Source organism: Sorex fumeus, unplaced genomic scaffold (genome assembly GCF_029834395.1).
Source record: "Sorex fumeus unplaced genomic scaffold, SorFum_2.1 ptg000073l, whole genome shotgun sequence".
Classification (NCBI taxonomy): Eukaryota; Metazoa; Chordata; class Mammalia; order Eulipotyphla; family Soricidae; genus Sorex; species Sorex fumeus.
In genome coordinates this window covers 19,317,139-19,336,375 of record NW_026606130.1, presented here as the reverse complement: position 1 = coordinate 19,336,375, position 19,237 = coordinate 19,317,139, and the positions used below count along the sequence as shown (strand labels likewise).

Here is a 19,237-nt window from a genome sequence, read left to right as displayed (position 1 = left end):
CCCATTCCAGCGAGACCCCAAGTTGCTGCCTACAAACGGCCTCTCTGGCTCCTGATCAAGCTAATTAATGGCCATAATCCCAGAGACTCAGAAACAAATCTCAAAACCCAGGGGCTTTTGGCAGAAATGCATCTGGACCATATACAAGGTGGCCGCCACCTCAGAGCTTCTTGGAAAGCCAGGTATGAGCCAGCGGTGACGGGGCAACTGCAGTCTCATGGGAAGGGGGGTGGTACCGGCTCGTCCTGCACGCCCTATGGAGGTCACAAGTTGCCCCCCACAAGCGGCTATCTGGCACAGCCATAACACCACAGATGCACAGAAACCAATCTTGTAATTATCTGGCTTTTTGCAGAAATCCAAAATCATGAGGCCGCTATTGCGGCCACGCGAGATTATTTGATTCTCATAACCAGCTATAGAAAACAAAGTATTTCACAATGCCTTTTCAGCAATTCTGATTGTTGGGGGGGATTCTAAACAATAATGGTACATCTTTTGTCGAAATAATGAATGTAATCAATGTAGAGAAGAGTTAAGTGGAAATCATCTGCCTCACAGGCATTGGGAGGGGTGGGGGGTATATTGGGGTTCTTGGTGGTGAAAAATGAGTACTTGTTAAGGGAGAAGTGTTTGATCATTGTGTGACCAAGACTTAAACCTGAAAGCTTAGTAACTTTTCCCACAGTGATTCAATAAATAAATATAAGAAGAAAAAATAATAAATTATGAGAAAAAAAATAAGATGGAGTTCATGCCCAATTCAGTCAGCTAAGCAGTGGCTGAATAAATAGCAGTACTCCTACATATAAAAAGAGAAAAAAAAATCCTAATGTAGTCCTTCGCTGTAATTCCAGGAGCAGACAAGCCTCCCTGTTCTCTTGTGCCTCCACAACTCATTTACCCAAAGCCACTCCCTATGGAGGAGAGATTCTAGAGGAGATAAAGAAATGTTTATTTACTTCTTTTCTTGTCCAAGCTCTAAAGGCCAAGTTTAAGGCTTTGCCACCATGAACCAGGTAGGAGGCAGGATGTCTCCTGTTCTCTCGCAGACCTAGAGAGTGAAAGAGAAAAGTGGAACGTCAATGAAGTCAGGCAGCAGTAAAGCATATGCTGCCATTTTCAGGTAACCAGAGAAAATGCTCAAATTCTGAGTACAACTTGATTTCATTTCTTAGAATAGAGTCTATTCAATGAGAACCTCTTGTCTGCCAAGCACTGACACCTACTATACTATTTAATCCATATACCTATCTTATTTTGGAGGAAGGAGCTTTTGCATTCAGTAGTGCTCACTCCTGGCCCTGTACTCAGTGATGACTCCTGGCAAGCTTGAAGGAACCATATGTGGTGCTAGTTATCAAATCCAGGTCAGCCACATGCAAGACAAGCATCTTACCTGCTGTACTATCTCTCTGGACCTCATATATCTACCTTGTTCACTAGGCATTACTCTGCATTACTTACCTTGAGGCTCAAAGAGACAAAAAGACTTTACTAAGGAAACATAGCTAAGATGTGCCAAAGGAAAGACTGGAAACTATGAAAGACTTTTGAATCCAAGGCCCGTTCTCTTTCTACTGCTCTACTCTTCCTCTTGGGCTCAAAATGTGACTAAAAGAACCATGACTGCCGCTTTTGTGAATCTAAAGGGCAATTAGTGCAAAGGAAAGATTAGCTGTTCTGGGTTACTCCAGGACAAGTTTATAACAGTCAGCTTTTGACTCAATAAAGAATATTCTATTGAACTATTCATAACAGGTAATGAACAGATAGTCACTCTGTCGCCGAACACTTTAGTGACAATCTTTCTAGATGACAGAATAAGCACTTGAGGTGTTGGGTAGGAGACTGTATTCATTAGCCTTGGAAGGTCTTTGTAATTTTGAGATACAGATTCCACCCTTAGGCAAGACAAAGAAGAATCTTAAATTAGAGAGAAACTATATTTCAGAGCAGAAAGGAAAGAAGAAAGGGCGTATTAGTGATAACCAGGAACCAACACAATGGTGCCAGGGCAATCCAGACTGGACCTGTCCCTATGCGAATAGCCAGGAAACTCTATCCAGACTATCCAGACTCAGTTTATTACCCTAATTAACAGGAAGGAGGGATAATTTCACTGTGATCCAATAATCTCTGTCATTTTTCCTAAATAAATTCATCAAAATCCATGCCCTTTGTGTTACATTATATTTTAGTAAAAAGTCAATCTCAAAAGATCATATTATTACACTTTATAGAATTTCTGAAGTGATAAAATTATAAGAAAGAACAGATGAATTATTTTCATTATTAATAGTGCAGGGAAAGAGAGGGAATAAGATTGTAAAAGGGTCACTTTGGGGTGATGGAGTAGTACTGTAATTTGATTTAGGAGATAGCCTCATAAACACACATATGTACACACTGGAATAGGACAAAAGGGAAAGTTGGAAAATGATACTATACCTCGAAAGATGTCCAGGATGTGCTTTCCCACATACCAACAAATGGTCTCAAAGTTGGGGAATTTAAAGAGGTCTGCTGTGCTCAGCCGCTTCTCAATCTCATAGGCTCTGAAGGAATTAGACACATTAAAAACAATAACAAGGCTGCTGTTAACTAAACACCTAGCTAAACATCAAGTATTTTTTGGAAGCTTTCTATCCATTACCTCTTATTACATATACTCTGTAAAATCCTACTTTATGGGTTAGGAATCTTGAGTTCAAATGGTATGGAGAATGAAGTATTTATCCTAAGAATGAACCAATATCCCTTCACTTCTAGTCAGCTTGCATCTTGTATAATACACTCCTCACTACAGGGGACAACCCAAGAATTATAGCAGATGAGAATGGTCAAGTCAGGATCACTGCAGTTTCAAGACTCACTTGAGCTGCATTTCAATGTTAAGGCTGTGTAGAAAATTCCCTCCAAATGCAAGGCAGTCAACAGGTGTCAGAACAGCATGGATCCATCCTGCAGAGTAACAAGATAAAAACGTAGTTGACAAAGAGCCTTTCTGCTCTGTGTACTCCACTGCCTGCTTAACAAATACTCAACTGCCTCATGCAGCAAGTGTGGTAGTGACTCAACACATCCTGTTCCTCCACTATTCCAACAATTCTCCTGGCCAAGTCTGTCATCATTATAACTTCGAGCTGAATCAACATACGGTGTTAAGAAACTCCTATTTCAGGGATGGGGTGATAGTACAGCGGGTAGGGCATTTGCCTTGCACATAGCCGACACGGGTTCAATCCCCAGTATCCCATAATGGTCCCCCAAGCATTGCCAGGAGTAATTCCTGAGTGCAGAGCCAGAAGCAACTCCTGAGCATCGCTGGGTATGACCCAAAAAGCAAAAAGAAAAAGAAAAGAAAAAGAAAAAGAAAATCTCCTATTTCTTAAGCCAGGGTGATAGTTCAGCAGGTATGGCATTTGTCTTGCATGCAGTCAACCTGGGTTTGATCCCTGGTATCCCATAGGGTACCTCGAGCCCCACTAGGAGTGATTCCCGAGTGGAGAGTCAGGAGTAACTGCTAATCAGTTATGGCTGTATATGACCCAAAAAGACAAAAGAAAAAAGAAACTCCTATATCTTGGACCAGAGCAATATCACAGTGAATAGGGCACTTTCCTTGTACAAGTCCAAACCAAGTTCTATCCCCAGCATTCCATATGGTCCCGAGCCCTTCCAGGAGTGATTCCTGAGTTCAGAGCCAGGAGTACCCTCAGAGCATTACTGGGTGCCCAAAACCCAAAACCAAACAAAAAAAACTCCTACTTCTGTTTTCTCACTTTAAAACCTCTCTGTTGGACTCACAAATGAATCTTGGAACTGAGAAGCTGACTGCAGGGATGGCTCCAGACAATGCGCTGGGCTGATTATACAGGGGAATCTCAGATGGGAGCAGGCATTTTCTCTCTCTGCCTGCAACAGATGAACCCCGGCAGCCTGAAACCTCCAGAAACCAATTGCCACCACCCTCACAGCAAATCTTCACAAACTTGTCCTGAGCCCCCCACGCAAGAGACTAAATAGGCTGAAAAACCCAGCCATGTGAGACCAGTGACTGAAAACGCCAAGCCTCACAGGGTCAGGACTGGGTCGTTCCCTCCAATCTCTCTGCCCTTCTGGGGTCATGGCTATCTTGCCAATGAACTGCCTCTGGGTGCCATTTAAGCACATTACTGGCCATGATCTAGAGATTCACAAATGAATCTTGGAACTGAGCAGCTCACTGCAGGGATGGCTCCAAACCCAAATTATTTAAATTTTTACAATCCCAGGAGCACGTGGCCACAAAAGCAGCCATGCAATATCTCACACTATTTGTTTTTGCTTTTTTGTTGAATCACTGTGAGATGGACCTTTATACACATCTTATACTACTCATAACAAGCAATACAAAATAAATTAGCATCTGCCTGTGGGGTCAGCTAGAGTGGTGGTGGGAAACTTCGAAATAATAGTAGTGGGAAAGTGTAATGGTGATGGGACTGGTGCTGAAATATTGAATGTAATCAATGATTATGAACAATTTTATGAAAATAGGAGCACTGTAGCACTGTTTTCCCATTGTTCATCAATTTGCTCAAGTGGGCACCAGTAACGTCTCCACTGTGAGAATTGTTGTTACTGTTTTTGACATATCAAATACGCCATGGGGAGCTTGCCAGGCTCTGCAGTGTGGGTAGGATACTCTCGGTAGCTTGCTGGGCTCTCCAAGAGGGGCAGAGGAATTGATCCTGGGTTGGCCGTGTGCAAGGCAAATGCCCTATCTGCTGTGCTATCGCTCCAGCCCAAATAATAATGAAGAAGTTGAAGAAGAAGAAAGAGGAGGAGGAGGAGGAGGAGGAGGAGGGAGAGAAGGAAGGAAAGGAGGAGGGGGAGGGGGAGGGGGAGGAAGGAGGAGGAAGGAAGAGGAAGGAGGAGGAAGGAGGAGGAGGAGAAGGAGAAGAAGAAGGAGAAGAAAAAGAAGAAGAAGAAGAAGAAGAAGAAGAAGAAGAAGAAGAAGAAGAAGAAGAAGAAGAAGAAGAAGAAGAAGAAGAACAACAACAACAACAACAACAACAACAACAACAACAACAACTACAACAACAACACTCTGTGGCCTTAAATGTCCCCTCTCTTGCCTCTAAGAAGAGCTCCTCTTGGTGAAATTATTCCTAACTCTGCCTTGGGTAAAACAAAGAGATTTGTGTTAGATAAACCTATGCTAAAATGCTGCCTTTTTCTAGAGGAATACTGTTTTCACAGGTTCAGTGGTGAAATACATATCTAGCTGGAACTCAAATACTCCCTTCTGCCTCTTTCTGGAACCTTTTGATTTTTCTTTTCTCCTGTTTTTGGAGGCACAGCCAGCTGTGCTCAGGGATCACCCCTAGCTAGGCTCAGAGGATGGTGAGTACACAGTGTAAGGGATCAAACTTGAGTCAGTTGTGTGCAAGGCAAGCCTTACCTGCTGTACTATGAGGCTCAAAATCTAGCCTAACCAAAACTCCGTTATCTCTCTAGTCCCTCGATTTTTCTTCTTAAGTCTCATGCTCAGAGCATCTTCTCCATCCATTCATATATCTTACAAGTGCTTAGTTCAGATCCTTCATCATCTCTCATATTATCAGCAATTAGAATCTCTTATCATGTTCTAAATGTTCAATTTATACCAGTTCTCATGGTGTTGTCCAGAGAATTGTGGGCTCCTTGATATTCTTTCAGAGCATGTACAAAGTAAAATTATGTTCACAGTAATACTAAAATGTTAATTGTGCTTTTTACCCTTACTGTCTCATGAGTATGTACTGTTTTCCAGAGGTTATATGATATGTAAGCACAATATACAGATGAAGATTTGAAAATTCAGTCATTTAACCTACACATTTAAATATTTACCATAAACATCTAATGTCACTCACATCATTAAATCTTCTTGGTTTGAAAATTGCTATTTTTTATAAAAAATTGCTAAAAAGCCCCAGGGATAGCTCAGTGGCAAAGTGCCTGCCTTGCAAGGATAAGGCCATGATTCCTGGCACTGCCCCATATGCACCGAGCACAATTCCAGCAGTACTGCCATTTGGGAACTCAAGCATAACAAAGTATATGATTTCTGGTGTACTTAAGTATGAGAACTACAGCAAGTGCCACAACTAAAGTGTGCATCAACATAAGTATTCAAACCAAAGCAAGCACCACAACTAGTGTATTAATATCACAACCACATATGTGACCCCCTGGAAAGCACTGCAACCAAAATGTGTGTAAGCACCAAAACTAAGAAGTGCAAACCATGGCACATACATGTTAAAGCACCATATGAAGCATGTGATTATCACAATCAAGTTCAAGTGTACAAACACCACAATCAAGTGAATAAATATAGCAATGAAGTGTGTGATCTCTGGTCATCAAAACAACAAAAACTAAAAAGGGAGAAAAGGGGAATAAATTTTTATTGTTTATGTTAAATCGATTTGCTCAAGCAGGCCCAGTAATGTCTCCATTTTGAGACTTGTTGTTACTGTGTTTGGCATATTGAATATACCCTTGGTAGCTTGCCAGGCTCTCTGAGAGGGGCAGAGGAATCGAACCTGGCTCAGCCGGGCTGGCTGCGCACAAAGCAAACGCCTTGCCGCTGTGCTATGTTAAATATATTAGGTTTATTTTTATTTCTCACTAGTTAAAATTTTTCTCAGTACTAATTTATGATTATTAATCAATATAAACCACATAAATCAAAGCTATCTCTAAGGTAAGTTTAGCCTGCCCACTTTTTCTGCTACCAGTCTTTAAACTTTAGGTTCCAATATCCATAAACTTCTTCACATAGTCATGATGTGCTTATACTTTTCTATCTGAATTGTCTTTTATATCTTTTTTGATTTATCAGCTGAGAGTTCAATCTCCGGCAGCGCATATGGTTCCCAAAACCCTGACAGGAATTATCACTGAGCGCAGAGCCAGGAGTAAGCCCTGAGCACAGCTGGATATGCACTAGCATGAGCACTATCCTCCCACTGTTCATCAATTTGGTCGAGCGGGCACCAGTAATGTCTCCATTGTGAGACCTGTTGTTTCTGTGTTTGGCATATCAGATACATCATGGGTAGCTTGCCAGGCTTTGCCGTGCAGGCGAGATACTCTCGGTAGCTTGCCAGGCTCTCCTAGAGGGGTGGAGCAATCGAACTCCGATCAGCCAGGTCGGCCGCATGCAAGACAAACAAACGCCCTACATGCTGTGCTATCGCTCCAGCCCTGGATATGGCACACAAAACAAAAATAAATAATTAACTTGGAATTTTACTTCAGTTGTAGAATTTGAAGGGTCAGAGATAGTACAGTGAATAGGGAGCTTGGCTTGAATAAGCTAACCCAAATTCAATCCCCAGCACTCCATATGGTCCCCTAAGAACTATCAGGACTTAGATGACTGGAGGGATCACTTTGGGTGGGAGATGTATGGGAAAGTAGATAAAGGACCAAACATGATGGCCTCTCAGTATCTGTATTGCAAACCATAATGCCCAAAAGTAAAGAGAGAGTAAAAAGAAATTGTCTGCCACAGAGGCAGGAGGTGGGGTGTGGTGGAATGGTGGAAGGGATACTGGAGACACTGGTGGTGAAAATGTACACTGGTGGAGGGATACGTGCCCGATCATTATATGACTGAAACTCAATTATGGAAGCTTTGTAACAATAGCTCACGGTGATTCACTAAAAAATATTTTTAAAAAGGGGGGAAAAAAGAATTACCAGGGGTAATTTTGTGCCCTGGGCACAAAATCAGAAATAAGCCCTGTGCACGGGTATGGCCCTAAAACAAAATAAAATTAACTTAAAATGATGAAAGACCTAAATATAAGAATAAAAACTAGAAAAACTCCTAGAAAACATACAAATATCCATGCTCTTGAATTAGTCAATAGTCTTTTAGATATGATACTAAAAACCAAGCAAAAAAAATAAAGTAAGCCAGAGTGGTAATGAAGCAGGTAGGGCTTTTGCCTTGCATATAGCAGACGCTAGTTTGATCGCTGACATCCCAGGTGATCTTCTGAGCCCTGTCAGGAGCGATTCCTAAGCACAGAGCCAGAAGTAAGCTCTGACCACTATGGCTATATCCCAAAGAACAGGAAAAAATGAACTGAACATGAAAATTTGTAATATTTACATTTCATAAGATATTTTCAAAAGAGTGAATTGACAACTTCCATAAGCAGAAATATATTTGTAAATCATTAAACTGGATAAAAGATAATTTTGATAATAATTGATAATAATCAAAAACAGATAAATATTTCTTACAATTAAAAATATTACAAATTACCCAATTAAAAAATTTAAAAAGATTTTACACAAACATTTTTCCAAGAGTGATATATAGATGTTCAATAAGCACATGGAAAGATGCTCATCATCAATAGTCATTAGGGAAACACAAATTAAAATGTCAATAATACTTCTTATACCAACCAGAATGGCTAATAATAATAAAGACAGATAAGAACCAGTGTTGGGGAAGATATGGAAAATTGATATCTTCATAAATTGTTGGTGGAAGTGTAAAATGGTGCAGCTGCTTTAGGACAATATAGCAAGCTCTTCGGAAGTTAAATGTGACTCAACAATTCCTCTACTAAACAAACTGCCAAGAAAACTGAAAAAAAGGGCTGTAGAGATAGCTCAGTAGGACAGAAAATATGTTTTGCATGCAGGAATTCCACTTTTGATCCCCAGCATAACATATGGTTCCTTGAACTCCTCCAGGAGTTACCTTTGAACATTGAGTAGAGAGCTGACAATAGTCCTGAGGACCACTGGGTGTGGTCCAAATATAAAAACAAAAAATTCACATACAATAATCTATGCATGAATATTTATAGCATTATGAATAGCCAAAAAGTGAAAACCTCAAATATCTATAAATGTAGAATAGATAAACATGGTACATCGAGATAAAAAATTCATCTTTGAAAAATAAGGTAAGGTAAGGTAAAGGCCCTCCCGTTGATCGTCGATTTGCTCGAGCGGGCCCAGTAACGTCTCCATTGGAGACTTTGTTGTTACTGTGTCTGGCATATCGAATACTCTCGGTAGCTTGCCGGGCTCTCCGAGAGGGGCGGAGGAATCGAACTCGGGTCGGCCATGTTGGCCGCTTGTAAGGCGAACGCCCTACCCGCTGTGCTATCGCTCCAGCCCCCTTTGAAAAATAATTATGATAAATGCTGTAACACTGAATAGTTCTTCTGTTTGCTTTTGGGGGGGTAACACCTGCCTGTGCTCAGGGCTTACGTCTGGGTCCGTGCTCAGGGATCACTCCTGGGAACCATATACGTTGTCAGAGATTAAACCTGGTTTAGTTGTGACCAAAGCACACTCTCTATCCACTGTACTATCAACTCTAGCCCTGAATAATCTCTAACATATTCTCACTAAAAGAAGTCAGATACCAAAAATAAATTAGATATTTCATGATTCAATTTATATGAAATATTCAGAACAGGCAAATTCCAAATACAACAAAAATATAAAAGTGGCTGACAGGGGCTAAAAAAATGAGGACTAAAGAATGATTGCTAATGGGTGCAGGGTTCCATTATGAAGCAATTCAAATTTTCTAGTAGGGGGCTAAAAAGATAGTACAGCAGCTAAGGCACTTGAACCCAACCTGGGTTTGAATCCTGGCACCCCATATCGTACCCCAAGTCCCACCAGGAGTGATCCCTGAGTGTAGAGCCAGGAGTAAGCCCTGAGCATCACTGAGTGTAACTCAAAAAAAATTCTTTCTGGTATTAAATATATTTAATATATATATATATATATTAGGGCTAGAGCGATAGCACAGCAGTAGGGCGTTCGCCGTACAAGCGGCCAGTATGGCCGACCCGAGTTCGATTCCTCCGCTCCTCTCAGAGAGCCCGGCAAGCTACCGAGAGTATTCGATATGCCAAACACAGTAACAACAAAGTCTCCAATGGAGACGTTACTGGGCCCGCTCGAGCAAATCGACGATCAACGGGAGGGCCTTTACCTTTTTAATATATATATTAAAAATTTCTTTCTGGTATCAAATATAGCTGCATAAAATTTTTTTAAATAACTACATGCTTTACTATGATTAAGTATTATAGCATATAAATTATATCTAAACTTCTGACAGAACATTTTTAAATACATTTAAAAAATATTTAACATATCAGAAGACATCTCAAAACTGGAAAAAGGAGAAAAAATAAACACAAAGCGGGTTAAGAAATTAATGAAATTGAAAATGGAAAAAGAGAAAATCAGTAAAACAAATAGCTTTTCTGGTAAAGATAACCTTTCAGTAAGGTGCCTAAAAAGGGAAAAGGGGAATAAAGGGAGAGAAAGAAAGTGTCTGCCACAGAGGCAGGCCAGGGGATGGAGGATGGGAGGGAAACTGGGGACATTGGTGACGGGAAATGTACATTGGTGAAAGAAAGGGTATTAGAACATAGTATAATTAAAACTCAATCATAAACAACTTTGTAACTGTGTATCTCATGGTGATTTAAAAAAAGCAAAAAAGTTTGAAAAAAACAAACATTCATCAAAAGAATGAAAGAGAACAAGCATAACAAATATTGGGAATGAAAGAGAGAATATCACTAGTCTTCGAAGACATCAAAATGATGAATAGAACATACTATGAACAAGTCTATACATATAAATTTGACAACTGAGAGAAAAATGAATCAATTCCTTAAGACACACAAACTATCACAATTTATCCAACACAAAACAGACAATTTGAATAGATTAAAATTTAAGGAAAATAAATGCGAATTAAAAACTTTCTCCCCAAAAGAAAATTTCAGGTCTATATGATTGCACTAAAGAATTCTATTAAACATTTTGAGAAAGTTTAACATAAATTCTCAAGTGAAGGAATTAAGAAATCAAGGAAAATCTAAATAAACATAAAGAAATGCTATTTTTATTAAAGACTCATAGTAAAGGCTCATGGTAAAGATCATTAAAAAACATAGTGAAGATAACCAATTTTCCTTAAAGAAGAAAACTGGGGGAAATTTTTCAAAATACAAACACACATACACACTCAGATCCTATGCCACACCTATAAATCAATGATTCCAGGGGCAATACTTAAGCATGCATTGTTTAAGGCAAAAAGCTGCACCCCAACCCCAGTCCATTATAATTTACAGCCTACAATACTGGCCTTCCAGTCATTGTCCCTAGACTCTAGGGTCTAAGAATCTTGTTCTTTGTCAACCAAGTCAATATTAGGCCACTGCAAAGGAGTCCATCCACCTCTTTCTTGTATTCCCCACCTGAAACCTTACCAAGAAACTATGTTGCCATGATGTGAATTTTCTTTTTTTGGCTCTGTGCTCAGGGAACACTCCTGGCAAGCTCCTAGGCCTATATGAGGTGCTGGGGATTAAACCCAGGTCAGCTGCGTGAAAGAGCAAACGTCCTACCTGCCTGTATAATCACTCTAGTCCCCATGATGTGAATTTTCTTAATTAGAACCATGATTTACAAAGTTACTGATAGTTGAGTTAGGCATACATTAGGCATACAATGATTCTTGAAGGCCAATTCTGAGCCTTCAGTTGATATGACAGGGATAGCCTACATTTAAGGGTAGGGGTTAGATCTGCTGCAAGTTCCCCTCCTTCTCTCACTCTCCATCAATCCTCCCAGAATGGCCCAAGAAAAGACCTGTAGGAATGAAAAGTGTTTGTCCTTGTTTCACAGAACACTTGTAGCACTTGTCCACCTGGTCCCCAAAGAACATCTCATTCTGATTAGAGGAACTGCTCCAGCACTCAAAGAGGGTCAGGTTGGCATTTGTTGGGCGGATCAGGTAAAAGATCTTCTCCCCCTGAAAACAAACAAAAAAGGTTGAAGACAAAAATGTCTAGTTTCCAGTAAAGTCCTCCGGGAGATCTCCAAAAGGCTACTCTTTCCCCATGCTTCAAAACCGCACAGTATGTCAAAATTCTTTTCTCAAAGCATACAATAATCATTTTTATTTAAATTTAGAAAACATCCAAAGATCAATCTGAATTCTGCATTATAAAATTGACAAAAAGAGTTTCAAACATTTAAAATATAATTATTTAAATTAGGACAAATAATGTAAAACAATGCAATGTACGATGCATTTTTAAAGCAATGCCAAAATTCAAAATTACCTTTATAGAGGAGTATATCAATACTATCAGTCCTAGCGCAACTTAAGGCCACATTACTGTTAAGAAAATTAAAACTGCCTTTAAATGCCACTTACAGAAAGTGTTCTTCTCATACCTGCAATCAAGCTAAAAAAAGAGTAAAACTTTAGTAATCACCCAAGAACTTCTAGGTGATTAGATGTTAGGTGATTTTTCTGTTTGGAGAGTATTTTATTTCCTAATTAAGTTTTGCCTGGATAATCATCAGATAGTATTTTAACAGGAAAAAAAATTAGCATAAAAATATCTCCAATCCACAGCTTGATTATTTTAATATTTCATTATAAATTATAATGCAGAAAAGCAACAACAATGCATTTATCTACGGCACAAGTGGAGGAACTTTATACAGTAGGTAATAGTTCTATACAGTAGGTAATAGTAGTATATCAATGTTTATTTCCTGATTTTGATAACTGTACCATGATTATCAAAGATAATGACCTTGTTTTAAAGAAATACAAACTGGATAGTGGCCAGAGCAGATTTCTAAGGGGGGTGGCAAGAAACACCAGGAAAAACAGCCAGGTTTTCTGTTCTGCTCTGTGTACTAGAAGAGGAAACTTCCATATAATGATCTGCAGCATCTGTTCAGGTCCCCGAGTTCAGTATAGCTATAAATCCCAAGGTGAAGGTGACAAGGAAGAACTAAGAACAATTTTTACTCCTGGCCAAATCACTCAAACCAGAGAAATTGCTGGGTATGCCTAATGTTAGAGAGCTGGCTGAGTAACTCTGCTCCTACATTACAACTGCTGCACAATATTTCCTTTTGAGAAATATGTTGAATACTTAATTTAAGTTGAGAATCTTCCCCCATTCACAGACTTTTAGAAGAATAAACTTTAACAACCCATCATTTATCATTGCAGCTGCCAAAGATGAGTTGAGTGACATTAGTTAGTTTTGCGCCAGTATAGAACATCCATTAGCATGTCACTTCACAGGGGCCTACCAGAAGGGAATTTGCACTTGGATCATATTTAATAACACTATTCATTCCTCCTTCCTTCCTTCCTTCCTGGAATCCTTGCCTTCTGCCTTGTCAGTTGAGTAGTATTCTCTTAGATTTTTGTGTTGTTTTCATTTTTCAATCCACAGATTCTAAGTAAAACATTGTGGTTTGGAGTTAAAATAGCAACTGGGCTAGAATAAAAAATATATGTAATTCAGACGTATGTCTGTATTTCCTGTTACGGATAGTTTTTTGGTTAAATATTCCCCTTCTGTTGATACTCCCCAATTGTTACCTGACTGGCAATTCTGTCATTATCATGGATTTATTCTAATTAGGCTCTTTACTGTGAGATATCTTCAAAGGAGTGTCTCTTTGGGAGTAGTGAGTAGTAAATGATAAATATTTGAGTAATGCCAGATCTCACCCCTTACCACCTAGTCCCATTCTGTCAAGCTGATCTTGACCAAGCTTTGTGCTATCCTCAGCAGTGGCCAGAAGAATGAAACCTACAAAGCTGTTAAGCTCTCCCTTGTTGCAGGTAAGTCCAGGTTGTAGGAGCAAGTCTTTTTAAGATTACCTTCCTTATAATATAATTTTTGAAGTATATGCATTTCACTTATTTTGAAGTAAAAGTACTCCAAGTAAATGACTGCAAGTCTCCTTGGAGCCATTTAAGCCCCTGTATAAGAGATCACTAACATGGTACAGGTTGAGTTTTGTGTGCGTATGTATGTGTGTATATACATATAAATATGTATATATATACATATATAATATCATATCATTGAGTAGGTAGAAATGCTGTATTGACAGCATAATCTTCTCCTGGATATCCCTATCCCTGCATGCTTAATCTCCAAACTAATCTCAAACCCTAGGCTATTTAGGAAGCATGTGAAGAGTCAAACAGTATATATATATATATATATATATATATATATATATATACATCTCAAGATCTACTTTTCACCCAATCCAATGCGGTGTACTACTCCTAGCATACCAGTTGTGTAGAGTATATGAGCACTGTAGCACTGTCCTCCCATTGTTCATCGATTTGCTCAAGCGGGAACCTGTAACATCTCCATTGTGAGACTTGTTGTTACTGTCTTTGGCATATCGAATATGCCACGGGGAGCTTGCCAGGCTCTGCTGTGGAGGAGGGATACTCTCAGTAGCTTGCCAGGCTCTCCAAGAGGGGCAGAGGAATCGAACCCGGGTCGGCCGCATGCAAGGCAAACGCCCTACCCACTGTGCTATTGCCCCAGCCCAGAGTATATGAGATTTTAGGAATTCTAAAATTTTAAATAGGGTGATAGAGCTGGAGTTAAATTTTTACCTGGACAATGATTCAGCGGTTCAGAGGCATCTCCGGCATGTTGTTCTTTTCCAAGATTTATTTGTGAGTCTTTGGATCATGACCATTAATGAGCTTACTCACAAATAAATCTCGAAGAGAGCAAAACACTGCAGAGATGACTCCTCACCCTGTACTAGGCTGACTTCATCCAATGTGTCCACCACTTGTCCCATCAGAGCCCAGGCAGCCAAATACCTCCAGAACCCAATTGCCAGAATGCTCACGGCCAATCTTAAGAGGCTCGGGATCAGCCCCTCACACAAGAGAATGAATCCAATGAAAAATAGATGCAGATTTTGTGACTGAAATCTCCAGGCTCAAAAGGAGTCAGGAATGGAAGCCCTCTCCCATCTCCTTGTGCTTCCAGAAGAACTCTAAAACTAACGCTTCCTGAAATTGCTTTTACTTCCAGTGCCTTTTAATTTTCACTTAATCACTTAATCACTTAATCCCCGTTATTCATCGATTTATTCGAGCGGGTGCCAGTAACGTCTCCATTCATCCCGGTTGCGTGCTAGCGTAGCCCAATGGTATCTGTTCGTTCTAGGAACATGCAGAGCTTCAAACCGATCATTTAGGGTCTTGACGAAGAAGTCTGACCATCTTATAGGTGGGCGTCCACGTGATCTTTTGATGTCCCGTGGAATCCAATCAGTAATGGCTCTAGTCCAGCAGTTGTCTGTAAACCTCATTACGTGTCCAGCCCATCTGATTTTTGATGTCTTGGCAAATGAGACAGCGTCCCTGATTCTTGAGCGTTGACGAAGATCAGAACTCCAGATTCTATCTCTCATTTGAGTGAATCGTGATATTCCAAGCATAGTTCTTTCCATTCCTCTTTGAGAGACCCGAATAGCGTTCTCATCCTGTTTTCATAGGGTCCAGGTCTCTGAGGCATATGTTAATGCAGGAAGAATAGTGGAATCAAAGAGATGTGCTCGTAGCTGGAGGTTCTTTGTCCTTTTAGTTATTTCTTCAATGCTCTTGAAGGCATTCCAAGCCGCTCTCTTCCTCCTGCCCAACTCAGGTGCCAGGTCATTCATCATGTTGATTTCTCGACCTACGTATATATAGCTGTTGCATTCGGAGATGGTGGTTCCGTTGAGAGCGAATGGAGCGTCAGGAACAAGGCTGTTTCTCATAAACATTGTCTTCGTAAGATTCAGCTGTAGTCCGACCTTTCCACATTCACGGTCAAAGTCGTTCAGCATTTGTGTCGCTTGGCTGATGTTTGGTGTTATTAGAACGATGTCATCAGCAAAGCGGAGGTGGTGTAGTTGCCGACCATCTATCTTCACTCCCATGTTTTCCCATTCCAGTCGTCGCATGATGTTCTCGAGGGTGGCACTGAAGAGTTTTGGTGAAATGGTATCACCCTGCCGAACCCCTCTCTTGATATGGATGATTACTTCTTTGTAGAATGGTGAGATCTTGGTAGTGAATCCGCAATAGAGCTCACGAAGGATCCTGATGTATTGAGTTTGTACGCCCTGATTGGCTAGGGCTTCCATGACCGCTTCCGTCTCAACAGAATCAAAGGCCTTCTTTAAATCAATGAACATTAGACAGAGCGGCATCTTGAACTCCCGAGATACCTCAATGAGCTTGGTTATTGTGTGGATATGGTCAATGGTACTGAATCCTTTTCGGAATCCAGCTTGTTCACATGGTTGTCCTTCATCTAGTGTTCTGCTAATCCTATTCAGGATGACTCGAGTGAATAGTTTGTAGATGACAGACAATAGGCAGATTGGGCGATAGTTGCCAATGTCGTGGATGTCTCCTTTCTTGTATAGTAGTACAGTCCTGCTGGTTTTCCATTGGGATGGAACCTTGCATTCAGACAGATAGCGTGTGAAGAGTCGAGCCAATGTATTGATGAGTACTGATGGTAAGTTTTTCAGGTGTTCAGGTCTGATCTTGTCTGGGCCAGGTGCTCTTTGTTTCTTTACCGACGAGATGGCATGTTGGATTTCGGAAGGGAGAACATTGGGAACGACATTTAATTTTCACAGTTTACTTAAATAATCTAAAAATCATAGCAAGGGAAAACAATAGATATCACCCCACTGAAAGCTGGAAGAGAGAAAGAGAGATGCTTGGTAGTGATATCCAGGAGATTACACCTTTTCAGCATAAGTGGTGAATACAAATTGTTTTTGTTGGTACTTCTGTTTAGGTGATTTTCTTAATTATTCCCATTTCCCACTCTGCTATTTCCCTGTTTTTTTAAGAACCATGCCTATCCCCATTTAACATATCAGTGAGTAGGTAGAAATGCTGTATTGCCAGCATAATCTTCTCCTAGCTATCCCTATTTCTGCAAGCCTAATCTCCAAACTACTCTCAAACCGTAGGTTATTTGGAAAGCATGTGAAGAGTCAAACAGGACATAACCCTGTTTATTCCCACGCTAAATATTCTGGAAGTTATCCTAGGAATCATTAGATACTTTCATCTGAAAACCATGTCACAGTATATAGTTGTTTTCCTCTCCTCTCCATTCCCTTTTGGTCCTAAGAATGATGCTGCATGAATAACCCCCAGAACCTAAGAAGGGAAGTTATTTCTTTAGGTGCTTAAGACAAAGGGAAGGATACAGTGTTTGCCTTGTGGTGGTCTGGCACTTAGTCACACATGGCCAACCTAGATTCAATCTCCACCACTCCATAAGGTCCCCTGAGCACTGCCAGGAGTGAACCCTGAGCATAGAGCCAGGAGTATGTCCTGAATACTATAGGGTGTGGCCCCAAAACAAACAAACAAAAAGATATTGAGATAGGGTTCTTTCTTGGCCCTGGCTGCATTGGAAAGTCTGAGGCAATACTGGAAAGACTTATACTCCGTTTTTGTGCAGTATAAGCGGGGAAAGGGTTATTTGGAAAGCATGTGAATAATGCATTTTTTAAAAAACTATATAGAAATAAACCTATCTATGTATAACACATATACTATTTACCAAAAATATATAATCTAAAGGGACACTTAATGCAAAGTCTGCAACTATTCAAATATTTCAGAAAAAAATATGTAAAAGCATTCTATGATATTTGCTTTAGGAACAAGGAAATGTAATAAAATGTAACATTTAGGAATCTATGTGAAGAACACACAAAAATTGTATTATTTGTGCAATTTTTCTATGCAAAAAGTTATTTAAAACAAGAGCCGGGAACATTGCGCAAAGGACTAGAGTACATGCCTGGCTTGCTCATGGCCCTACATTCAACCACAAGCATTACGTGGCTTCCCAAGCATCTCATGCGTAGCTCTGGTAACCTCATCAGTCTTAGAAACTCCCCAAAGTATAAATTAAAAATTAAAGTCTAAAATTTGCATGATAACAGGGTTGGAGAAATAGCAAAGAAGGTAGGACACTTGTCTTGCATGCAAGCAACCTAGATTCAATCACCGGCACCCCATATGGGTCCCCTGAGCAACACCAGGAGTAATTCCTGAGTGCAGAGCGATGAGTAACCCCCGTGCATCTCCAGGTATGGCCCCAAAACAAAATAAAATAAAATTCGCATAACAGCACTTTCGTTTAAATATACTTCATGATAAACCAACAGAAACAACTAGTTCAGGATTTATGAGCATTTGGGAAAAAGCCACATCCAGACTTTCTTGCTCTTTCCTTAGAATTTCTAATAACCAAGTAGTATGAACAGTGATGGATCTCAAAATTACTTAAGAAAAATTTTCCAATCATCAAAAATCCTCCAAATGGGGCCAAATAGTACAGCAGTTAAGGAACTTCACCTTGCATGTGGCTAACCAGATTTCTATCACTGGCACCACATATGGTCTCATGAATATTGCCAGGAATGATCCCTGAGCACAGAGCCAGGAATAAGCCCTGGGCACAGTCAGATGTGGCCCAAAAGCAAAACACTTCTCATATATATGCTCTATACTGATGTGGTAGCTATATGACTCATAAAACTATACATTCAAAATAGATTTTATATTCTAGCAATGATACTTTAATAAAGCTGGGGTAAGGGAAAGTAATGTTACCAGGCATTTCTGCAGTAAATATGGGCATATGAGTATAGGTTGATTCAATTAAAAAGATGACAGCAAGGTAAAACTTTAGGTATCTGTTGTTACTACTTTTTAAAATGTTAAGCATGAAAATTGTAGAGACACATTACATGGCATACCCAGCAAAGAGTACATATACAGAATGTCACCCAATTTGGGAGAAAGGCTTCAGTCACCTATTTTGTGCTGTGACAAATAGGAAGTCTCAATTTCTGGCAGTCTCTATTCTCACCTTGAGCACATGGTACCACACAGAAGTGCCACCAAAGTCAATGTGAAAGTCCGTATAGCTATCTCGCACACTCATGAGACAGTACTTCTGTACATTGGGCCTCTCAAAGACACAGTCCTCTGGCCACAAGTTCTCCACCCATGAAAGCTTCCGAACAATCTTGGGTGTCTCCACAAGATTAGAAAGCCTAGGAAGAAAGTAGCATAGAGCAGGTATCAGTTAATTGGAACTTGAAAGCTGAAACATGAATAAAATGTGCTCCCCCATCTCAGTGAGAGTCAGATAAGACAAAGAATAACTTATGCCCACAGAATCCCCAAAGTCACATAGAGTTTATTTCTAAGTCTAGTCAGCATCCTCATTCTTCTCATCTCCAGAAGTCCCAGGTTCTAACTCCACAGTCTCCTCCACTTGAAGGTGATTATTTC

General features: G+C 40.1%; 1 protein-coding gene across 5 annotated transcripts in view; it reads right to left on the bottom strand.

Moving 5' to 3' along the window:
- The window catches only part of PHF8 (PHD finger protein 8), a 166,738-nt gene that overhangs the window by 90,411 nt on the left and 57,090 nt on the right, over positions 1-19,237 (bottom strand). For all 5 annotated transcript variants that reach the window (XM_056130102.1, XM_056130103.1, XM_056130104.1 and 2 more), the window contains 5 exons: positions 18,810-18,996; positions 11,698-11,860; positions 2,877-2,964; positions 2,452-2,558; positions 963-1,054 (listed from right to left, as the gene is read on the bottom strand). In XM_056130102.1, the coding sequence (XP_055986077.1) occupies positions 963-1,054; positions 2,452-2,558; positions 2,877-2,964; positions 11,698-11,860; positions 18,810-18,996 (637 nt within the window). The remainder of the gene's footprint in view (positions 1-962; positions 1,055-2,451; positions 2,559-2,876; positions 2,965-11,697; positions 11,861-18,809; positions 18,997-19,237) is intronic.